We start from the raw sequence: 25,496 nt of genomic DNA, 5'->3' as shown, positions 1-25,496 counted from the left end.
GTTGTTACCCTGTCTTAAAGGGCTAAAACAAGGACTGGTCGGCTCGGAGTCAGTATACGGTGTCTGGGGTATCCATGTTATGGACTGCGGTATGGTATCTCAGTGGGCTAGCACTATAAAATCGGCATTAGTCCAGACTAGTAGAGACAGAGACAGATACAGAGACAGACAGACAGACAGACAGACAGACAGACACACACACACACACACACACACACACACACACACACACACACACACACACACACAGAGGTTGCAATACAGGTACGAAATTTCACCTTACCCATTTCACCTTACCTTTCTTCAAAGCACTTTGCATCTATTAACGCCTTGATTATTTTATCTACTTATCAACCTAGGGAACAAAAGTGTGATGTTAAAATGTACAATAATTGCTTATGAATAAAGGATGCCCAATTTCTTGATTTTTAGGAAAATAGCAATACCATTCGGATCGACTTTAAGTCAGCTGTAGTGGCGGCTAAAGAGAGGGCCAATGCGTCTTCCTATTTAATCCCAAACAACTGCCCAGTCACCTCACGTGGAGAGTGTCATGTCAACTTTATCAGAAAGGCTCAGTTGTCCTTCGGATGGGATTTCGGACCTTGTTTCCCGACACAGGGAATATGGTGAGTGGTAAAGTATATGCTCGCACTCAAAACTGTAACTGTCAAAATGGCCCTGTAATACTGTGTTATTAATCATACGATGACGACTTTGACCTGTCGAAAATATATATCTGATCCAGATCTGTTCATACTAGAGAGGGGGCACGGGTGGCCCAGTCGTCTAAGGCGCCGCGATTCGCTGTGCAGAGTTGTGTCCCTTGGGCACGCCAGAAACCTATGATTGTGGGTTCGAATCCCGGTTCGCCCCGATTATGTTTCAAGGTTTGTCAGCACCATACCCGTGCTCGTTGGTTTCACCGAAGTGGTAAAGGTCTGAGACCTGCATCACTTCGGGTTTTCCTCCCACAAGCTGACACGCCGTGATATAACTCGAATACTGTTAAAAGCGGCGTTAAACCCAACTCAATCACTCACTCACCCATACTAGAGAAGCCGTGTTAAAAGTTCGGTCTGAGGAGAAAGTTGTTTTGGAAAATAAATATGCTGTTATAAAATCTTTTATTTTAAGTATGTATCACATGTTCGTCGTCTTGTTCGATTGATTGGAATGAATTATATATTTTTTTGAATGGGTTGGTTAATAGCCATGGATTGACGTCATAATGTATACCGATTAGGGATTCAAACAGCTTCACGTGTGTTCATCTCTTTATGGAGAGGGCTGGTGGGGTAGCCTAGTGGTTAAAGCGTTCGCTCGGCACGCCTTAAACTCGGATTCTATTCCCGACATGGATACAATGAGTGAAGAAAACCATACTCACTCATTCCTTATGGAGACGATGCTTGCACTTTTACTGTTTTGAATAAAAACAATTTCACCTCCTTTTGGACATACATATTTCTAATATATTCCTTACTGATGTGCCCAAAGATTGCCAGAACGAACGCTGTTGTTGTTAAGAAAACTGTATAGGCGAATGCATCTGCGGCTGTTTTTTAACATAGAAAATAATGGTAAGCTGTGTGTATTCCAGGCGAAACATTTATATCCAGGCATACAACACAGCTGTTATCAGGGAGCTAGCCATCATCCCACCCGTTAGAGGTAAATAGAATGATATTGTTCCGATCTGTTCATACAGCAATCAGTATACGGATGTAGGCAATGGCCGAGATAAGTGCTGTTAATTTTCAATTTGAAACAATTTTCTGCATTGTTAATCTGTTAATCTGGCAATGAGTATGGGTATATTTACATTTGAATGTTACTGTTGAGATGCGATTTTAGGCTATTGAATCCAGAAAAAAGACTCTAAACCTTCTTTTCAACTTGCAAACCTAAAGTGAAAACTATGGAATCCTAGAAGGGACATTGTCGCGTTGTCGCGCTTTGGTTTCTCGAAGGGCGACGATGTCCACCCTAGGATTCGATAGAAAAACGATGAACATGAAATGAGAAAAATATTAAATAAAAGACGTTTAGTGATATACTGTCAAGTTTTTCTCCAATGAATAATCTGGATACCGCGTAAGGGATTCACATATCCCACTGTGTAATGATGGTACAATATGGCTGAATACAATGTAGAACATCTGGTGTTATTTTCTAACATTCACCCATTACATTCAAACTGAACACATTTAGAATCAACCGGAGAGTGGACAGTGAACATATCTGTGTACTTTGATGTGAGTGGAGGTTCAGTGACCGGGAGACTGGATACCAACATTGCCGCCACGTCTTTCATGATGTCACAGACGTTGACCCTCAATCCCAGGAACAGTTCTGTCTCATACAGCATAAGGGTTCCATCGGTGAGTAAAATGGCAAAGGGTTCAACCAGTGAGTAAAATGGCAAAGGGTTCCACCAGTGAGTAAAATGACAAAGGGTTCAACCAGTGAGTATAATGACAAAGGGTTCAACCAGTGAGTAAAATGGCAAAGGGTTCAACCAGTGAGTAAAATGACAAAGGGTTCCACCAGTGAGTAAAATGGCAAAGGGTTCAACCAGTGAGTAAAATGACAAAGGGTTCCACCAGTGAGTAAAATGGCAAAGGGTTCCACCAGTGAGTAAAATGGCAAAGGGTTCAACCAGTGAGTATAATGGCAAAGGGTTCAACCAGTGAGTATAATGGCAAAGGGTTCCACCAGTGAGTAAAATGGCAAAGGGTTCAACCAGTGAGTATAATGGCAAAGGGTTCCACCAGTGAGTAAAATGGCAAAGGGTTCCACCAGTGAGTAAAATGACAAAGGGTTCCACCAGTGAGTAAAATGGCAAAGGGTTCAACCAGTGTGTAAAATGACAAAGGGTTCCACCAGTGAGTAAAATGGCAAAGGGTTCAACCAGTGAGTAAAATGACAAAGGGTTCCACCAGTGTGTAAAATTGCAAAGGGTTCAACCAGTGTGTAAAATGACAAAGGGTTCCACCAGTGAGTAAAATGACAAAGGGTTCCACCAGCGAGTAAAATGAGAAAGGGATCCTTCTCTCATACTGGTGCCTCTCTATGGAACTCCCTTCCCTTCAGCCTCAAAGTGCACCAAGTATCACTGTGTTTACGTCCGGATTCAACACGTACCTTTTGGAACGCTATGTTTTTATTATCCTACTATCCCCTCTCTGTTATATATGTACATATGCTGAATTTGCGCAGTGAGAATGTCCCTCGGTGTTGTTGATTTTGCGCTTAACAAATAGCCTTATTATTATTAAACGCTGTATTGCTAAAATCATTCCACTGAATATTCTGTGATATGATTGCCCTGTCAAAATACTATTTTTCACCACAAAATTCTAAGAGAATAAGTAATAATGGTTTGGTTGCTTTGCAAGAAACACATTAACGAAGTGAGGGAATATCCTAAGAATGTTTGAGGTCAGCGCATAGGAAAACAGATTTACCTACATGGCAACTTCACGTCGTACATATTAACACTCTTGTTGATTTTGAATATCATGACAATACAATAACAAGTTCAGGTTTCAGTTGCCAACTCCTGACCCAAAACAATAGTTTAGTTACTATATTCCGTCAAAGGTCGCCCATATCTATTCTTTACTCTATAAATCACATTCTCTCACTCAACACCAAGACGATACTTAAGAGCGGTATTACTTCAAATGATGCTAGTTCAAAGCGGCAATACACATACCCCCTCAAAAAACAACAACAACAACAACAAAACAAAACAAAAACATACCCAATCAATCAATCAATCAATCAATCAATCAATCAATCAATCAATCAACCAACCAACCAACCAACCAACCAACCAACCAATCAATCAATCAATCAATCAATCAATCAATCAATCAATCAATCAATCAATCAATCAATCAATCAATCAATCAATCAATCAATCAATTTGTAAAAAAAATCAATCAATCAATTTGTAAAAGAAAAATCATTCGTACGATGCCGGCATCACTATGACTTCTTTTCCACAATTCCAGAGTTACAGTATAGACAGATGGTGGCCAAATGGTTATGGGAGCCAGCCTCTCTACACCATCAACATCACCTTCACCAGCAACAGCGAGGTGTCAAGCAAACAACGTCGGGTTGGATTCCGTACTGTAGAGCTGGTGCAGGATCCTGTTGGCAACAACCAAGGTAGGTGGGGAATGTGTTGGCAACAACCAAGGTGGGTGGGAATGTGTTGGCAACAACCAAGGTGGGTGGGGATCCTGTTGGCAACAACCAAGGTAGGTGGGGAATGTGTTGGCAACAACCAAGGTGGGTGGGGAATGTGTTGGCAACAACCAAGGTGGGTGGGGAATGTGTTGGCAACAACCAAGGTGGGTGGGAATGTGTTGGCAACAACAAAGGTGGGTGGGGATCCTGTTGGCAACAACCAAGGTGGCTGGGGAATGTGTTGGTAACAACCAAGGTGAGTGGGGAATGTGTTGGCAACAACCAAGGTGGGTGGGGAATGTGTTAGCAACAACCAAGGTGGCTGGGGAATGTGTTGGCAACAACCAAGGTGGCTGGGAAATGTGTTGGCAACAACCAAGGTGGGTGGGGAATGTGCTGGCAACAACCAAGGTGGGTGGGGAATGTGTTGGCAACAACCAAGGTGGGTGGGGAATGTGTTGGCAACAACGAAGGTGGGTGGAGAATGTGTTGGCAACAATCAAGGTGGGTGGGGAATGTGTTAGCAACAACCAAGATGACTGGGGAATGTGTTAGCAACAACCAAGGTGGCTGGGAAATGTGTTGGCAACAACCAAGGTGGGTGGGGAAATGTGTTGGCAACAACCAACGTGGGTGGGGAAATGTGTTGGCAACATACAAGGTGGGTGGGGAATGTGTTGGCAACAACGAAGGTTGGTGGGGAATGTGTTGGCAACAACCAAGGTGGGTTGGTAATGCGTTGGCAACAACAAAGGTGGGAAGAGCATGTTAGATTGTACTTCAATGGTTGTGAACAGTTTACACCAAAGGCGGGAGCTGCTGGAATATTGCTCGACAAAACGGGAATGTTGAATATTAGTAAGTTGAAGTCATCCCTCTTGTCATGCACTTTTGGGGGCACGGGTGGCCCAGTCGTCTAAGGCGCCGCGATTCGCTGTGCAGAGTTGCGTCCCTTGGGCACGCCAGAAACCTATGATTGTGGGTTCGAATCCCGGTTCGCCCCGATTATGTTTCTAGGTTTGTCAGCACCATACCCGTGCTCGTGGGTTTCACCGAAGTGGTAAACGTCTTAGACCTGCATCACTTCGGGCTTTCCTCCCACATTAAGGTGACACGCCGTGATATGACTGGAATACTGTTAAAAGCGGCGTTAAACCCAACTCACTCACTCACTCATGCACTTTTGTGGAGTGTTATTTGCCACTCTGAATGTTTATACATAGATCTAAATATATATATGAAACAGATGAGGTAGTCTCACGGGAATTTTTAATTCTAGTTCAGGGAGGTAAATCAATGGAAGGGATTTGGCTATTTGACCATTACCGAACGATATCAGATCATGGATATACCTGAAGATTAAGTTAAACTCCCTTGTTTTGATTTTGCCAATCCGAGCAGAAATCCAAACAAGAAGGAGAGCACAAGAAGGTGCCTATAGTGATGCCCCTTATTGTGTACATGTTTTATCACCCAATTTCACATAGATGTTATCATTGGGGAAGTACCATATTTCATATAATATTTTCTCAGAATAAGTGTTGAGAACCTTTAAAGAGAGAGATGTAACTACTTGTGATACGCGCCAAAAGAAGGAATGGCATCGGACGTTATTCTTGTCAGTGTCAAATTTGGAACTGAAATTTCTACTACAAAACGTTTTGAAAGCTTTACTGGAGCCTTGAGGGCTGTGACCTTCATCAAACAACTTTTGAGCAAGTGTCGTATGTCGCTCTTTGAAATCTTTGTTTGATTGAACTTCAAAAGTAATGAGATGTAGACACCAAATGCTGGAGCTGCTGGAATATTGCTCGACATAAAGGGAAAGTTGACTATTGGAAAGTCATCCCCTTCCCACTCTGAATCTTTATGCATAGATCTAAATATGAAACAGACCAGGCGGCCTCACCGGTCTCCTTGTTTCTTGTTCTGGTGGGTATTTATGGTCACCACCTTCAATAACAAAGGGCCCCATGGGTCACGAAATGACATCTTCCCGAGGTAAGGGTGTTAACTGACTATACAAGTCGAGTTTCTCGACTGGACGTTTATAGTCAGTTAACTCCCTTGCCTCGGGAAGATGAGAAATTACGATTTTCCTTAAGTTTGTCGTGTGGGATAGTTGTGTACAAAGTTAAGACATAAAATAACAACCCAAGGAGGTTGAATTAGTGGAATGTGTTAAAAAGAAGTTAGGTCGATGAGAATAGTATTGGTAAGACGCATATGCACACGGTGATGGCCCTGTGGAGTTGTCACATGGAAGGAGTGATGATGTGTGGCGTCAGGCAACAAAAACTTACCTTTTTAGTCAAATTGTGTGTGAGTGAGTGAGTGAGTTGGGTTTTAACGCCGCTTTTAACAGTGTTCCAGTTACATCACGGCGTGTCAGCTTAATGTGGGAGGAAAGCCCGAAGTGATGCAGGTCTCAGACGTTTACCACTTTGGTGAAACCCACGAGCACGGGTATGGTGTTGACAAACCTAGAAACATAATCGGGGCGAACCGGGATTCGAACCCACAATCATAGGTTTCTGGCGTGCCCAAGGGACGCAACTCTGCACAGCGAATCGCGGCGCCTTAGACGACGGGGCCACCCGTGCCCCCCTCAAATTGTGTGAGTGGCGGGTGCTACATGTAGGGCAGGACATGCTTACCCTTTTCGCGAACACCCAGTGTCATCACTGATTTTCAGTGATCAATTCATATAATTTTCTCACCGCTATTTTGCCTTTCACGTCCAATGGAAACAGTTTCGGCGGATAATCGAGACTGGTTATTCTCTGGCGTTGACGTTGATTGCTGTTTGGTTTCTATTTTCAGGTTTAACATTCTACTTCAGGATTAATGGCCTACCAGTCTTCCTCAAGGGGTCAAACTGGATACCTGCTGATAGTTTTCTGGAAACTGTTACCAGAGAAAGGTTACGACGTCTTTTCCAGTCGGCAGCAGAAGTACACATGAACGCAATCAGAATCAATGGTATTGGGGTAAGTTTTTCACAGGTTAACAGTGAAACATACTAATGTAATGTGACATGAAACTTACCAATAGATTCACGATCTTCCCTGCTTAACATTAACGCATAATATTCAATGTTTCAGATCTACTATGATTATGACACGGATTATGTTTTACATTTGATTTTCAGATATATGAATCAGATGATTTTTACGACCTGGCCGACGAGTTTGGCATCTTGATATGGCATGACCTGATGTTTAGTGACGTCCCATACCCTGCCACTCCAGGATTCCTTGATACCGTGTCACACGAGATCACCCATCAGGTAGCCCAACTTAGAATACATAACAGGTTAATATTCGTAAAGAGTCATGACATGCTGCTAAAACACTAACTTAAATGCGAGGCCATTTCTGGAGTCCCACGCCATGATATTGCTGGAAAATTGCTAAAAACGGGGTAAAACCATACTCATTTACTAAAACGTGTAACATAGAGTATCTTTCCTAGCTAACTCTCCCAGCGTGTTTCTAGGTCATATCATGCTATCGACTGAGGACACTGAGAAAGGGTTTCAAGCATACTAACCCAGCCTTCGGCGCCTATAAACAAAGCAAGGCTACCCTATCATGGCCTATAAGTCTAGGTTACTCACAGATCTGATGTCTATTAAAGGACCGACAATTTAATATTCGGAAGGCAGGTGAGCTTTTTCAGAAACAACAATTTTACGGTCGTTTCTTCAGTTTTGTTCATTTCTTCCAGCCAAATATATTTGGTGTTTTCTGGAACATATTATAAACAGTCCAGGCCCCTATAATATAAGGGGCGGTCGGGTAGCCTAGTGTTTAAAGCGTTCGCTCGTCACGCCGAAAACCCGGGTTCGATTCCCGACATGGGTACAATGTGTGAAGCCCATTTCTTGTGTCCCCCGCCGTGATATTGCTGGAATATTGCTAAAAGCGGCGTAAAACCATACTCACTCACTCACTCACCTATAATATAAATCGTGAACGCTAGAAAATTATAAGTCTCAATTATCTGTCCATTTGGCGTAATAGGTGTTCGCGAAAATGTAAGCATGTCCTGCTCTACGGGTAACACCGCCGCACACGCCATTGCATAAAGAGTAACAATCCCCATCCCCATCCCCATCTCCACCCCGAAACCAAGCACGGTCCCTGTCTCCTACCCCACCCACCTCGATCTATACCCCCACCCAACCCCGTCCCCATCTACGATCACCAAATGGCCTTTCCTAATCGACAAATATAACATGTATGTCTGAAGGTTCTGATTGAGGTTCTGAGCTATGAAATTGATTGTGTTCAATTGCAGATCCGGCGCCTGAAACACCACCCATGTATTATCCAATGGTCGGGCAACAATGAAAGCGAGGAAGGTGTCAGGTTTAACTGGTGAGATGTTGTTCACTCACCCAGTGAGGCCGCCTCTGTGGTCTAGTGATAGAGCGTCCTCTAGGAGAGCGGAAGGTCGGGAGTTCGATCCTCGGCTGCGTCATACAAATAGATGTCAAAAGATGGTTCTTATTGTTACCCTGACTGGTGCTTGGCTTTAAGGGGCTAAAACAAGGACGGGTAAGCTCGGAGTCAGTATACTGCGTCTGAGTGGGGTATTCATGTGAACTGCGGCATGGTATCTCAGTGTGCTGGCACTAAAAACTCGGCATTAGTCCGGATTGGTACAAGCAGCCACACACACACGTGCATGCACGTCGCTATATAAGTGCAATAATCTTAACGTGACGTTGAACCCCATTTCACCTCACCTCTTTCACTCAGTATTGTAAGTGTAGGAAGGTACTAGATGGTATTCATTATCTTGATGTTTTACAATGATTACATTTACACATAATTTAGTATTTGTAGGCAGTTTGATAATCAAACGTTTTGTCAGATGCAAGAAATAGGAAAGAATGGGATGATTTGAAGAATTAAATCTACAATATCTTCCTGATAAAGCATAGTCCAAAAGACAGATGGCCAAGCAAGAATAGATGACATACATTCTGTTTTGTTGCATTAAAAGGTATCGTCTAAAGAACCTGGAGAGGTACATCAAGGACTATGTCACTTTGTATGTCACGACAATAAAGGCGATCGTAGACCATGAGGATCCTTCTCGAGGATACGTTACCTCGTGTCCCAGTGATGGGAAAGAGTCACAGCGAGAAGGATGGGTGGCTAAAAACCCTCAAGATGAGCACTTTGGAGATGGTGAGTGAGTTGGGTTTAACACCGCTTTGAAAAATAATTCAGTTATAGAAGGATTTGACATATAAATCGGGAGGAAAGCCCAAAGTGATTCAGGTCATAGACGTTTAACACTTATGGTGCTGTCAAACCAAGGATCGGTAGGTTCTGGCACGCCTTAAGGACGGGACGTTGCACAGCTCATTGAGACCCTTCAGACGAATCGTCCACCTACTGGAGACAGATTAAGTGAGTTAAATGTCATTTTGAAGAGTAGAACAGTATTTCAGTTATTTCAAGGCCTATCGGCTTAAGGTAAAGCATAAATCATCAGAAAATGGAAGATCACTGAAGGTAACAATCTGAAACGTCAACGCCGGAGAAAAATCAGTCTCGATTACCCCCAGGAACAGATTCCACTGGGCGTAAAGGGCGAAATAGCGCTGGAAATTATATGAATGGATCACTGAAGTGAGTGAGTGAGTTGGGTTTAACGCCGCTTTTAACAGTATTCCAGTCATATCACGGCGTGTCACCTTAATGTGGGAGGAAAAGCCCGAAGTGATGCAGGTCTCAGACGTTTACCACTTCGGTTGAAACCCACGAGCACGGGTATGCATGGTGCTGACAAACCTAGAATCATAATCGGGGCGAACCGTGATTCGAACCCACAATCATAGGTTCCTGGCGTGCCCAAGGGACGCAACTCTGCACAGCGAATCGCGGCGCCTTAGACGACTGGGCCATCCGTGCCCCTGGATCACTGAAAATCAGTGTTGACATCATGTTTTCGCGAAAAGGGTTAGCATGTCCTGCCCTACCGGTCGCATCGCCACTTACACAATTTGCACACAAAAAGTAAATGTATGTTTGTTGGCTGACGCTTCATAGCAGTACACCTGTCGAGGAGAATGAAAGGGTTTCTCAACAATCCTATATACATTCAATAGGTCCAACTGGGCGTAAAAGGCAAAGCAGAGGTGAAATTGTATGACTGGATCACTGAAAATCAGTGATGACACCAGGTGTTCGCGAAAGGATAATGAATTCTAGCTTCCCTGTCTGAGTATTAAGCCAGGACATGTTCCTCAACAGGATCAGTATAAATAAATAAACATTCCACACACACACTGAAAACACTTTTCTAAAACACTTTGAATGTCTTTTTGTCCATTCCCAGTCCACTATTACAACTATACTGCCGATCTATGGAGCGTGGAGCCATTCCCTATTCCCAGGTTGGCCTCAGAGTATGGTACCGAGGCTTGGTGTGACATTGAGACATTGGAGGATGTCTTTTACCCATCTGACTTTGATTACTCGGGGAAGATGATGTTGTATAGAAACCATCACCCTGATGGTGAGTATTACATTTCTGAAGACCTACGTACCATCTGGAAATTTGAATAGTGCAAACAATGGCAACATTCCATCCTCATTTTACTGCCAAGACCATGATCAGTGACCTTGCAACATTTTAGGATCTGATCAGATGATACCCTCGTGTCAAGCCACCATTCTCTTGATGCCTCATTCGAACGTGATCCATACTATAAGTTGATAGCTGTTCTGCAGATATATCATAGCAAATCATGAAGGTAAACGTCTAGTTATTAGGAGTAACAATTATAGGGGATACTCACATCCCCATTTACAAACAAAATGCATGTTTTCTTAACATAAAGGAATTATCAGTAACATAAACAAGACCCGATCAGTCCAGGGCCCCGTTCTTCAAAGCGATCTTAGCGCTACGATGATCGTAAGCCTATGGTATAGTATGGGACTTACGATCACCTTAGTGCTAAGATCGCTTTGAGGAACGGGGCCATGGGCCCCACAAAGCTATCTTAGCTCTGCCATCATCGTAAGTCTGTGTTAAAGTATGAGAGTTACGATAGCCATAATCTAAGATCGCTTTGTGGAACGAGGCTCAGGAGTGTAACATTGTAAATTCAACCGTTATTCATTGGCGCCAAATGGATGTGTATAAATGACTCAGTATTGCATAATTTATTGTAAGTCAGTCATTAACGTCGATAATATTTGGCTGTGATTCACTTCAAGGTATATAGAATATAAACCTGAACTTATAGACGTATACCACTTTGGTAGAACCCACGAGCAAGGGTATGGTCCTGACACAATGATTAAATCAAGTGTAACATTGGATTCAAACTCATAATTAGCAGATGCTAGCAACCACGAGAGAAGCAAATGTGCACAGCGAGTTGCAACGCCCTAGGAATCTTAGACATACGTCTAACTAAAAGCGGCAAAACCCTTTCGATAATCATAAGAAACCTATCCTAAAAGCAGCCCATTGAACGATTCCGATATGTCTTCAGCATGTGTTCTTAATTCCACTTGTCTTAAATACTCTGTGAATATAATATAAATTGCCAATGCAAGAGAATAACCAGTCTAGATTATCCATCAAAACATATTCCATTTGGCGCAAAGGACAAAATAGCTGTGAAAAATATATGAATGGATCACTCAAAATCAGTGATGACACCAGGTGTTCTTAAAAAGGGTAAACATACACCCAACCCCCAACCCCTCTTTGCCGGTAGCACCTCAGGGTATTATACGAATGGTAGCACCCCAAAATATTATATGAATGGATCACTCAAAATCAGTGATGACACCAGGTGTTCTTAAAAAGGGTAAGCATGTCCTTCCTTGGTTGCTTTAAGGATCATAATTAATCTATGAGACAGAAACTTGGTGGTACATTTGGTGGTACAGTATTGTAAATTAACCTGTATTGTGATGCTGTCATTGATGTATTTAAGAATTGTCTTCAATATATTTTGCGTTAATAGAAGTATACATGTAAAAAAACGGTGTCCACACTGTGGAAATCCGCGTGCTCATCTGTAACATTGAAGTGACTTCTATTAAATAAATAAGTCAACAGAATTAACTTGTTACTCACTGGTTATTTAATCATTAACATAAAATCCCTGAAGGTAACGATACGAATTCAGTGCTATCGACCAGGGCAACAATGTAACACAAACCCCGCCCACTCTTTTATCAGCCAATCTGGAAACAGCAGTCCTTAAAAGGCTATGACCTTCACCTTTTCTAGATTTATGGAAACATAGCCACACACAAAATTGCTTGCTTATCCAATGAAAAGCCATGAAATCACTTGCGATATATTTTATTATTTGCAAAGTGTTGTTCGAAAATATTTCTCTCTCTAGGAAATCAACAGATGGTGAATGAAATGAAATATCATTTCCAGTTGCCAAACAACCCAGATACAAAGCAGAGGTTCAAGGACATGATCTATATGACCCAGGTGGGATGTTTGGTGGATTGATATTGAATATAAATATTTATTCAATACAGGTGTTGTCATACGTGTTGTATACACTACTAATCATGTTTTCTATATATCTAAAAAAACAGTTTGTTACATTTCATCAGTCATGTTTTGAACGTACCATCAGTCGTGTATACACAAACAGGTTAAGAGGCATTAATGGTATATACAGACATTTTGGTACATACAGACGCGCGGGCATTATTGGCACATACAGACAAACAGGCATTATTGTTCATATTGATGAACAGGCATTATTGGTACATACAGACAAAGAGGCATCATTGGAACATACAGACGAGCAGCCATTATTGGGACATACAGAAAAACAGGCAATATTGGTACATGCAGACAAACAGGCATTATTAGCACATACAGACAAACAGGCATTATTGGCACATACAGACAAAGAGTCATTATGGGCACATACAGACAACAGGCATTATTGGCACATAGACAACAGGCATTATTGGCACATACAGACAAAGAGGCGTTATTGGCACATACAGACAACAGGCATTATTGGCACATACAGACAACAGGCATTATTGGCACATACAGACAACAGGCATTATTGGCACATACAGACAACAGGCATTATTGGCACATACAGACAACAGGCATTTTTGGCACATACAGACAAAGAGGCATTATTGGCACATACAGACAACAGGCATTATTGGCACATACAGACAACAAGCATTATTGGCACATACAGACAAAGAGGCATTGTTGGTACATACAGACGAGCGGGCATAATTAGTACATACAAACGGGTATATTGGTTCATATTGATGAACAGGCATCACTGGAACATACAGACTTGCAGGAATTATTGGTGCACGTGACAAACAGGCATCACTGTTCCCAATTCAACAAAGCCCAGGAAGTACCGATGTCTCGAGTTCGGGTATAATCATTGTTATATGAATATCTGTTGTGGAAAGATTCGAATGGTTCCAGGGAAGGGCTCACGTTAAATTATCAGTGTCGTGACAATACACACCTGAACGGTAGTGGATATAACTGACACTGCTATGACTATATTTAGGTACAAACTCGAGCTCTCTGTCGGTCAGTGACTTATGTTGGATCCGATTTCAACTTCAGATCAACCAGGCAGTTTCAGTGCAGACTGCCACAGAACATTTCAGGCGCTGGCAGAATGACCTGACGTCAGATGGGCGGGGACAGACTATGGGCGCCCTCTACTGGCAGCTCGCTGACATCTGGCAGGCACCAACATGGGCTGGCATTGGTGGGTCTTGCGTTCAACATACACAATCTATACATTTACACATTGTTCCTCTTAGGAACTATATCCCCAGGTGTCAGGACGTTTTATTGTGACATTTATGTAAGAAGATCATTTGATCGTCCTGTATGTTTACCAGTATCTAAGCGGGTGGATTTATATAACAGTTTGTATTCTAACATCCTTTTATGACATATTCCCAGTGCACAATACTTGCATAATTCGATGTGACAAAGACAAATGCTTCAATGTAAGATACCACTTGAACAAATATCAGTGTTATAGTGCAACGCTACTACGAGACTACAAGCAACTTTGTTGTTTGCTGAAGATTCAATAACATATTACAACCAGTGTGTAGCTATTATGGTACCTATAAAAAAAACATACTCTCTCGTAGGTGTTATGTATACCCTAAGCTTCGGGATTACAACACGAGTAGAACTCGTGATAAGATTGCTATTTTAAACTTAAGACTACAAAGGCAAATGGAAGATGCTGCACTACTATGCTCGGAAGTTCTTCGCCCCCGTTCTTATCTCCCCCTTCATGGACGGCAACGTCCTCAACATCTACATGGTGGTGGACGAGATCCCCCTGACCGAGGTCAAGGACACCAAAACCGGCATGAACGTCTTCACCCCTGCCACCACCAGCCTCCTCCAGTCCAGCTTCCCCAACCACGAGGCCGTGCATCTGATGAAGAAGACAACTGAAGCCACCTCAGGAACACTGTACATCCAGATGTACCGATGGGACAGCTTCACCCCTCTCAAGACATGGAACGTTACATTGAAGGTAGGAAGAGGTTGTTTTAAAAACTGTACACTTCACTCACAATTATTTAAGATTAAACGCTGCGTTGTTCAACATAGACCTACAACCTAATGTGTAATGTTGACTGTAGAACACAGTAATGGCTACACGTATGTGAACATAGGTTAAGCAGTACTGCTGTGCGTCGTCAGGCAACAGACATACATTATTTCAATCTCATTAAAATCAGATCTTAGTTTTCGCTGCCGCTAAACAAAGGTCTGAGGACATCCCATTACGGGTCACGTCAGAACGACCTTTCGCGAATTTTGACCGACCAATGAAATGACCGACAAGAAATCGACATTAGCCAATCAGAAGGCAGCTTTCTCGAGCTTTACGACACTAGTTTCAACTGGCGACGACGATTCGAAACATATTTTGACTTATTCTCGATTAAAAAAAATAAAACTGATAAGAAGAACATTCTGGGATGGCTAATAGAAGGTCTAGCTTGTATGGATTCAGTCGTAATGCCCGTAACTATCGTTCGCAATACCCCGTGTTAAAGTTTTCGAGGCTGTATGATCGGAAATCACATTCCGACTGTCACTTTCATGATCTGGTAAGCGACGCTCTGATTGGTCGGATGAAAGGTCGTTCTGACGTGACCCCTAATGGGATGTCCTCAGATCTTTGTTTAGCGGTAGCGAGAACTAAGATCTGATTTAGATGAGATTGACATTATTTTTGCAAATTGTGCGTTGTGCCGCGGGACATGCTTGCCCTTTCGGCGAGCACCTGGTGTCATCACTGATTTTCAGTGATCAATTCATGTGGTTTACACAGGTGTTTTGCCTTCTGAGTCAGATAATCGAGGCTGGTTATTCTCAGGCCTTGACGTTTTATTTAATAATTTGGCTCGGAAGATGATTACATTTTTTAAACCTTAAAAATCACTCAAATCACCACATCTGCACAATTTAACGACTGTAGTAGAAATACACTACATTAATGTATACACTGTTCCCCTAGCTGTGTGGTGGACAGAACAATATTGTGGGTGGCCCAGTCGTCTAAGGCGCCGCGATTCGCTGTGCAGAGTTGCGTCCCTTGGGTACGCCAGAAACCTATGATTGTTGGTTCGAATCCCGGTTCGCCACGATTATGTTTCTAGGTTTGTCAGCACCATACCTGTGCTCGTGGGTTTCAGCGAAGTGGTAAACGTCTAAGGCCTTCATCACTTCGGGCTTTCCTCCCACATGAAGCTGACACGCCGTAATATGACTGGAATACTGTTAAAAGCGGCGTTAAACACAACTCACTCACTCACTCTTTGCAGTTGACACAGTCCTCGCAGTCAGTCTTCAGGCAAGATGTCTACTCCATGATGGCGGAGTCCAACTGTCCGGATGACCAGAGCTGTTTTGTCTACATTTATCTGAACAACCCTAGCAGTGACATCAACAAATTCTTCATGCTCACACCTATCTGTAATTACTTCGATGCCAAGGGACTTGCCAAAGCTCAACTGAAGGTATCTTACGTTCTGTGAACTGAGAAACATGAGTGAAAATCAGTGGATACTATTTGTCGAGGTTTTTTCATTCTCTAACATTTTCATGTTAATCCCTACAAACTGAGATCCCTTATTCACTGAGATTAAGACCAAATCGGCTTACTGGTCTCAGCAAATGTCTCTCACAGATAAATAAAAGCGACAAAATCCTTTCAATAATCATAGGAAATATCTGCCACAAACATTGCCATTGTACGATTCCGGCTACAGTATGAGCATATGTTCATGAATAACTATCAAATAGTAATGATACAAGATGTTCACGAATGTGAGAATGTATTTGTAATAAAACTGCTTGTTGTTTATTGTGCTCTTTCCATATACCAGTAAACACGAGTAAGACTATTGACACAAATCTTACACATGCTGTCAAATATTAAAGTCCAGCATTTCATATATTGTTTTATCCGTAAACTTCAGATGAAATATGCTTTTATTTTTAACAAATTGTGCTGAGCCTTTGAGGATTGAGACAGAGGGAAAGATGAAGGAATCATGTCACAGAAACAATAGATTGTTGTTTAGTGGGCTCGTTTCATAACACGAGTTACTAGTTTATGAGCCGGTAATCACCATCCCTACTCTCTTTCCATGGAGACTACCCATCTTCAGCTGCATCTGCAGAGCCAGATATTTTTTAATTAAAACTTTTGAGCCTAAATGTTTGTTGTTTAACGCCGCACTCTGCAATATTCCAGCTATATGACGGCGGTCTGTAAATAATCGAGTCTGGACCAGACAATCCAGTAATTCACATCATGAGCATCGATCCACGCAATTGGGATACAATGATATGCATCAACCAAGTCAGCAAGCCTGACCACCCGATCACATTAGTCGCCTCTTACGACAAGCTTAGTCGTCTTTTAAGGCAAGCATGGGTTGCTCGAAGACCTATTTTACCCCGGGTCTCAACGGGTCTCTTGCAACAATGTATTCTTTGTTGCTGTTAATTTATTTTATTTACAAAACTCAGAAGCACAATTGTGTTTTTGAGGCAATCTTTTATACACATTTCTTTTTCGATAAAATCCCAGCTGTTTCCTCTTCCCAAGAACATTAGCGTCGGCCCCTAACACCCTAACTATGTGATAACCAATTAATTATTGGTATTTTCTTGTGTGATTTTTTTCAGATAGCCGGTGTGACTAGACTGTCTGAGACCGAATTTCAACTAACACTTGTGGCGGATCACATCGCCCCGTATGTTTGGCTGGATGCCTATCGAGTCCCAGGTCGATTCTCCGACAATGGTTTTATAATGATCAATTCATCTCGAGCAGTGACTTTCACGTCTTGGGATCCCGTTGACCTTGACCTTTTCACTAAGTCTCTGTCAGTAAAATCATTAATGGATGTTTATGTGTAGAAAATACTTTTGTACAAAAGTATCAGCATGTATGAATTTACAAAAGCCACCCTTAAAAGACGTTTCGTGTCAGAAATCGACCGTCCATTTAGAGTGGTAAAGCTCCCGAGCGTTAACTCTTTTTGCGTTCTTTTTGGAAAGAATATCTTTTAAACAAGGGGATGCGCCTTAGAAGCAGGCGTTAGTACCCTTTGTGTGTTGGGAAGACTGACCAAAGTGTTAAATATGTAAATAACATCACCACTGTGTTACGAGGTAATAAACAGATATTTTTGTTTTGCTTTTTGCATGTATATTGCAATATCTACCATTCAAATTGAGACCCGTGAAGATCAGGGGGAAGAATAGGTCTTCAGCAACCCATGCATGTCGTAAGTGGCGACTATAACGGGATCGGGTGGTCAGGCTCGCTGACTTGGTTGATGCATGTCATCGTATCCAAATTGCGTGGATCCATGCTCACTGGATTGTCTTCTCCAGACTTGATTATTTACACTCCGCCGTCATAAAGTTGGAATATTGCTGAAGGCGGCGTTAAACAACAAACAAACAAACAAAACAAACAAACATTCCAATGGAAGAGTGAGTGAGTTGGGTTTCACGCCGCTTATAACAGTATTCCAGTTATATCACGGCGTGTCAGCTTAATGTGGGAGGAAAGTCCGAAGTGATGCAGGTCTCAGACGTTTACCACTTTGGTGAAACCCACGAGCACGGGTATGGTGCTGACAAACCTAGAAACATAATCGGGGCGAACAGGGATTCGAACCCACAATCATAGGTTTCTGCCTAAGGGACGCAACTCTGCACAGCGAATCGCGGCGCCTTAGACGACTGGGCCACCCGTGCCCCCTCCAATGGAAGAGTCTACTTGTCGGCAATAAGTGGTTGAAACAAGTCTAGCAATGGGATCTGTTTCGGTGAATAATCGAGACTGTTAATATGCTCTGGCGATGACGTTTTATATTTACAGTCGACTACCCCCGCTCGCAGACGGCAAAAACTTTGACACTTTATCAGTCGGATGTAAGTTCTCTTGATCATTTTCAAGAAATGGCGAAATATAATTTTTTAACGCTGTTGTTTTAAATTATGTGTACCTGCGTACCTCTAACTATTAAAGGGGCGGTCGGGTAGTCTAGTGGTTAAAGTATTCGCTCATCACGCCATCACGAGTTCGATTCCCAACATGGGTACAATGGGTGAAGCCTATTACTGGTGTCCCCCGTCGTGATATTGCTGGAACATTGCTAAAAGCAGCGTAAAACCTTACTCACTCACTCACAAACTTAGTAAAATAACGTACGATGGAAATCTGACATTTCCACATTTGATAAACACGGCGGCGTTAGCTTCAATAAAATCCAGCAGATGGCGCTCTATGGTGTTTCTCGTTTGAGCTATACCGTGATGTAAACAATATCACGAAAATGGGGTACCCACGAAAAGGGTGACGGGACGGAGTAATATTGAACGCATGATCACGCGCTAAGTTGACAGACAATGAACCACGTCACCCATTGTGATCAATCGAACCTAAGGTTTGCCAGCTCTATCCGCAAGGGTACAGTTTGTTTGTTTGTTTGTTGTCAGCGAGCCTGATCACCCGATCACATTAGTCGCCTCTTACGACAAGCATGGGTTGCTGAAGACCTATTCTACCCCGGATCTTCACGGCTTACAGGCTGGGGTACTTCCCTGCAATCCACACAGGGTATTATAAAACTATTAAAAAGGACGACCCGTGAAGATCCCGGTTAAAACTGATCTTCAGCTACGCATGGCCAGACTCGCCAACGTGGTTGATGCATGTCCGCGCATCCTGGTTGCGTAGATCGATGCTCATGATGTCAATCACCGGAAAGTCTGGTCCAGACTCGATTATTTGCATTCCGTTGTCATATATAGCATGAATGTTGCTGAGTGTGGCGTTAAACAACAAACAAAAAGAACAAAAGTAACAAGGGTGATAGATTTAACAATATGTTTTAATGCATCACGAACTTTTTTCAGCCCTCACATGGCCTACTCAGGGCCCACTATATGTAGGAAGGGGCGACGAGGAAGCCAGACAGGGTTGTGTATACCCCGTTCCTCCTTCCATACACATATGTCGTATGTCTTCTTGCCTTTACCGATATCGTGTCCCCCTTCGTCAGCTGCAAGATAACGGAGTTGGCAGCAGTTGCATAATCAGTACGTCCCCATGCACTCACGACAAGTTTGTGGTTTTTGGTCAGATCGAGCCAAGCTTCTCTACCCCTCTGAGTTAAGGCGGACATCTGGAAAGTATAGATTCCGTTCTGAGGACATGTGAAGATCCCCGTATTCAGGTCGTATGCGTGTCCGATGTTGAGAAATGTGTGGTCGAAGCAAAGGGTTTCTCCTTTGCCAAGTGCAACACTGTTCAACAGACCAGCTGAGAAGGCCACCTGGTACTCAGTATCAGCCGAAGCTGAAACAATATGTGAATATTTATTATATATTTTTATACGTTCGTATTGGAAACAGATTGCCTGTCACGTTGATCGTGTCGGCCATTGTGTTTCTTTGTTTGTTGTATCACGCCGTACTCAGCAATATTCCAGCTATATGACGGCAGTCTGTAAATAATCGAGTATGGACCATACAATCTAGTGATTGATATCATGGGCATCGATCCACGCAATTGGGATACAATGATATGCATCAACCAAGTCTGACCACCCGATCCCGCTTGTCGCCTCTTACGACATGCAAAACCGCCTTTTATGCCAAGAAGAGCGATTCTACCCCGGATCTTGACGGGTCGTCGGCCATAGTGACGTCTAGAAATCAATGTGTCACGACGCGCCGTCACTGTCACAGACTTACTGAGGTCGTTCAAATGAAGATAGGACGTTACTAGTGAGCATTTTGAGCATACATAAGATCAAATAGATCTAATACATATATCTCGGTTTGAGGAACTATCTTTCTTCGATATAAAAGTGTTTGCATCGCTGAAAGTGTAAACAAGGTATTGTTTGTTTGATTCTTTTTTCGTTTGTTGTTTAACGCCGCACTCAGCAATATTCCAGCTATATGACATGCATAAACCAAGTCAGCGAGCCTGACCACCCGATCCCGTTGGTCGCCTCTAACGACAAGCACAATAGACTGTTACGGCAAGCTTTGGCCGCTGGAGATCTTTACGGGTCGAAAACAAGGTATATAACCTTGGCATAATTGTGTTGAGCATGTCAGCGATTAAATAGGGTTTGGTTGTAGATGCAGACTTAAAAACGTCTTGAAGTGATTGCTAATCTTACCCTTACAATCGAATTTGTCAAAAGCGGATTCTGACTAATACGGATTTCTGTCAATATACCGATTTTACCAGATTGAATACTAACAATTCTTTCAACCTTTTATTCATTTTCTGTTTCTTTGTCTCGTGATGTTATCGCACTCAGATCTCTGTCTAACCCGAACAAACATTTGGTCCCACAGATGTCCGGTTTAGACAGAATCAACTGTAATTTAGTTCACATGTTGAAAACAATGAGTAAAAGTTTACAATAATAAGCAACAATGTACACTATTAAGGGCGGTTAACTGTACTTCTTTCAGAATCACGTTTGACCCGACAATATTTAGAAACAAGTTTGTAGAGATTCTTTAAAGATAGCGAGTGATAGTCTACTTCTTGTGGCCCTAACCGTCATATTGCTGAAATATCGCTGACGTAAAACCTGACCCCCTCACTCTCATTTGATCGAAACCCCTCTACGCTCCATCCGAGTGAACAAACAAAAATACTCACTAAACCCCCAACTCCGTGCCTCGATTGACGGTGACAGAAGACAACATTCTAGAGCTATCTGAATTTAAGGAAGTGAATTTATGGATGTCAACTTATTTATTATGAAGCACCCAACGGTTCAGAGTATATACTTAATCCTTCATCAGGCAAGGGAGTAAGTATATACTCCGAAACGTTGAGTTACTCATAATAAAGAAGTTGACATCCATACATTCTCTTCCTTATGTATATCATTTCTAAATGTGTTTCAAAGACTTTATCTGAATTAACATCAGCACCTTTTCCACACACTTATATAAACCACTATAAATTAATCGTTATTTCATAAATGATTGACGAATACCTACTCGCCACACGTTCATTGACAACTTTGCCATGTAGACTGGAACAGACTCTATTTTATTATAATAACACGAAAATATGTATCAAATATACGCAAGAAGCAACCAAAAAACATAGAACAAAACATTGCTTGATAAAAGTGATAAATTAGACGGTTTTTGATACTTTCGGAACACTAGGCTAGAGAAATGTAGTATATCTCGTTTTTTTTATATAATTTTTCAAAGCTCATATTTCAAAAAGGGACTGCTTCAAATCTACCTGTCACGTTGATCGTGTCGGCCATGTTGACCTTCTGTACTTGAAGTTTGTTTTTGTTTGTTTGTTGTTTAATGCTGCACTCAGTAATATTCCAGTCATATGACGGCGGTCTGTAAATAATCGAGCCTTGACCAGACAATCCAGTGATCCACATCATGAGCATCGATCCACGCATTTGAGATCGATGACATGCATCAACCAAGTCAGCGAGCCTTACCACCTGATCCCGTTAGTCGCCTCTTACGACAAGGATAGTCGCCTTTTACGGCAAACATGGGTTACTGAAGACCTATTCTACCCCGGATCAACACGGGTCTCATCTCTCTGGGGCCCCATAACCAATTATCAGTTATATTTATTATTCTCACAGATGTCTTAATGTCCTAATTCTTTTTCCTGGAACAGTTCACTTCTATGATTTCGTTTCTGACCTGTGGAATGAATCATCATTTCGAATCCCTCGTTTCGCCTCTGAGTACGGGATTCAGGCCTGGTGTGACATCGAGACCCTGGAAGATGTGTTTGACTCGGGGGACTTTGACTACTGGGGACCAATGTCCAGTCACAGGAATCATGAGGACCATGGTCAGTGCTAATGTTCTAAAGCTATCACCTCTATCAGTCACAGCGAGCCTGATCACCCGATCCCGTTAGTCGCCTCTTAAGACAGGCAAAGTCGCCTTTTACGGCAAGCATGGGTTGCTGAAGACCTATTCGACACCGGATCTTCACGGGTCGTACTTGAAGTAAAGGTATCACGACGCACCGTCACTGTCACAGACTTACTGAGGTCGTTCATCACACACACTGCTCTTCAAATGAAGATATTTTTCAGATCTGTGTATTATAACCAAATTACAAAGGACGTTACTCTTGAGCATTTTGAGCATACATACGATCATATAATATCTCGGTATATCTTTTTTCCGCGATACACGTGGTTACATGGCTGTCAGTGTATACACGAGGTCACAAGTATGAGATGAAATTGAAAATGTGTATACATCCTTCACGGTAGGGATATATGAATAATATAAAGTCAATTCCCAATATGTTATCGTAGCCCCAACGTTTATTGCCCCCTGAGAGACAGATACACTTTAATGCTCTGGTAGTTTCCACCTCTCCTCATCAGGGCCAAGAAAGCAAAGCTCATTTATAAATCCTATCCCGGAACCCTAAGGGGGCGAGAAATCCCGACCGCCTCCGAGGCCTAGTGGATGGATCGTTTGTGCGGCAGGTCGGTGGTTCGATCCCCCGCCGCGTCATACCCAAATACGTTAAAAGATGCTACTTGTTGTTACCCTAACTGGCGCTCGGCACTTCAAAGAGATAAAACAAGGACTGGTGGACTCGAGTCAGTATATTGTGTCTGAGTAGGATATCCATGTTCAACTCCGGTAGGTATCTCAGTGGGCTAGCGCTATTAAACCTGCATTAGTCCTGACTTGTACAAACAGCCACGCGCGCGCGCACGCACACACACACACACACACACACACACACACACACACACACACACACACACACACACACACACACACACACACACACACACACATACACACACACACGTGCATGCACGCTATGTAAGTACAATAATCTTGAACCCTATTTCACCACAGCTCACATTTAGCAAAACCGATTGAATATAAACATGTAAATGTAGGAACAGTATATACCCTATGTTAGTGTAGGTAAACCTTTATACATACCCGAAATCACCAGCATCAAAGCGCAGATGTAGTATCGGTTCATCTCAGGATACGACGGCGGAATATAGTCATTGCTGAGAATATGACTATCTGATAAAGGTCCACTAATTCAGTGTCATTTATATAGAGATCGGACCGATCTGATAAACTTACACGTGTATATCGATGTCCATGTTATTACCTTGATTTATGACATTGGCAGGTCCGTAAATCGACGATATTGGTCACACTTCGGGAAACATGTCACCACTAGTTTTCACCTGGCAATACATCTAGCCTCACAATACACCATATGTATTGCTTACCTCAAGGCAATACACTAGACCCGTGAAGATCCGGGGTAGAATAGGTCTTCAGCAACCCCAAAAGGGGACTTTGCTTGTCGTAAGAGGCGACTAACGGGATCGGGTGGTCAGGCTGGCTGACTCGGTTGATGCATGTCATCCCCATTGCACGGATCGATGCTCATGATATCAGTCACTGGATTGTCTGGTCCAGACTCTATTATTTACAGACCGCCGTCATATAGCTGGAATATTGCTAAGTGCGGTCTTAAACAACAAACACAATACACTAACTGGGGGGAATGAAATAAATCCATAATTAATGATAATCAGAATCCATTCGAGATTATAATACAAAATGTAAAATAATATGAAACATATTTTAGAGCGCTGTAAATGAATTTCAAGTTAGGCAATAAATAAAACCCTTTCCATATTCAACAGAAATCTCTGCTAAAAACAATGTCGATTGTACGATTCCGACTATGTCATGCGCATGTGATTATGACTCACTGTCCAATAGTGATGATACCAGGTGTTCGCGAAAAGGTGAGCGTATCCTGCCCCAACGGTGGCTCACGTTACAAATACATTGAAAGGCAAGTTAATTGTTCACCTGAAAAAAAACACATGAACATATGGTACAGAAGCAAGTCAAGCGTTCACCTGACAAACCGCGTCAAAATGGTAAACATGGTACAAATCAAAATAGGAGATTGCATCGGACATAATTTTAAAGCTTTACTGAATCCCTGATCAAACGACGTTTGGGCAAGAGTTGTATGGTGCTTTTTCAAAAAAAAAAATTTTTTATAAAAAAAAAAAAAAATAATAATAATAATAAAAAAAATATATATATAAATATTAAAAAATGATGAGTTTTGAAATTTTCGTGGAATAGAACATACTCCATTGTACTTCAAAAGTTGCGAAATCTAAACACCAAAGGCTTGAGCTGCTGAAATCTCACACCATATGAAGGGAAAGTTGACTATCGGAAAGTTTAAGTCATCCCTCTTGGCATGCAGTCTTTTGGAGAGATTTTTGTCACTCTGAATCTTTATTTATAGATCTAAATATGAAACAAAAATAGGGGGTCTCAGTGGTCACTTATATATTTCTAGTACAGATGGGTACAGGGAATTGGCTAACTGACCATTATTGAAAGATGTCAGATCATCGATATACCCGAAATGTATCTTAAACTTGTCCCTTATTTAGCTTTTGCCAATCCGAGACCCTAATGCACAAAGAAATAGATCAACAAGAAGGGCAGCACCAATGGTGCCCATCGGGGTGGGGGTGGGGGGTTTACCTACTTCTTGCCTAAATGTCTAACCCCCTTTTCCACCTTTATGTTATATGTGTTGTAGGCCAGCATTTCACATACATGTAAATATTATTTCAGTTGGCATTTGCTTTCAATTTTGATAA

The 25,496-nt window shown here is 42.2% G+C and overlaps 2 protein-coding genes across 3 annotated transcripts in view; one reads left to right on the top strand and one right to left on the bottom strand.

The window, feature by feature from the left end:
* Nucleotides 1-17,925, top strand: part of LOC124152335 (beta-mannosidase-like) — a 45,198-nt gene extending 27,273 nt beyond the window's left edge. Inside the window, exons 4-17 of one of the 2 annotated variants that reach the window (XM_046525247.2) lie at nt 433-629; nt 1,604-1,674; nt 2,215-2,384; nt 4,023-4,182; nt 7,027-7,193; nt 7,355-7,492; nt 8,506-8,585; nt 9,217-9,404; nt 10,561-10,740; nt 12,596-12,693; nt 13,828-13,975; nt 14,448-14,770; nt 16,071-16,265; nt 17,443-17,925. In XM_046525247.2, the coding sequence (XP_046381203.2) occupies nt 433-629; nt 1,604-1,674; nt 2,215-2,384; nt 4,023-4,182; nt 7,027-7,193; nt 7,355-7,492; nt 8,506-8,585; nt 9,217-9,404; nt 10,561-10,740; nt 12,596-12,693; nt 13,828-13,975; nt 14,448-14,770; nt 16,071-16,265; nt 17,443-17,676 (2,349 nt within the window). In that variant the 3' untranslated portion in view covers nt 17,677-17,925. The remainder of the gene's footprint in view (nt 1-432; nt 630-1,603; nt 1,675-2,214; nt 2,385-4,022; nt 4,183-7,026; nt 7,194-7,354; nt 7,493-8,505; nt 8,586-9,216; nt 9,405-10,560; nt 10,741-12,595; nt 12,694-13,827; nt 13,976-14,447; nt 14,771-16,070; nt 16,266-17,442) is intronic. The other variant, XM_048381919.1, reaches the window with a different exon arrangement.
* Nucleotides 17,926-19,646: 1,721 nt separating this feature from the next.
* LOC124152343 (complement C1q-like protein 4) lies at nt 19,647-23,908 on the bottom strand. Its single transcript, XM_046525261.2, has 2 exons — nt 23,779-23,908; nt 19,647-20,131 (listed from the first exon to the last, which is right to left on the bottom strand). The coding sequence occupies exons 1-2, from the start codon at nt 23,819-23,821 to the stop codon at nt 19,716-19,718; spliced, it is 459 nt and encodes a 152-aa protein (XP_046381217.2). The 5' UTR covers nt 23,822-23,908; the 3' UTR covers nt 19,647-19,715.
* Between the last annotated feature and the right edge of the window lie 1,588 nt (nt 23,909-25,496).

Source organism: Haliotis rufescens, unplaced genomic scaffold (assembly GCF_023055435.1).
Source record: "Haliotis rufescens isolate VD_foot unplaced genomic scaffold, xgHalRufe1.0.p SCAF_4, whole genome shotgun sequence".
NCBI classification, from domain to species: Eukaryota; Metazoa; Mollusca; class Gastropoda; order Lepetellida; family Haliotidae; genus Haliotis; species Haliotis rufescens.
Note: the sequence above shows the minus strand (reverse complement) of the source record. Positions and strands in the feature narration are given on the sequence as shown.

Excerpts from the sequence above, each read along its gene's own strand:
- LOC124152343 (XM_046525261.2), bottom strand. The coding sequence starts at position 23,821 with ATGAACCGATACTACATCTGCGCTTTGATGCTGGTGATTTCGG. Across the intron at positions 20,132-23,778 it reads TTTGATGCTGGTGATTTCGG|CTTCGGCTGATACTGAGTAC; the intron begins GTATGTATAAAG and ends ATATTGTTTCAG.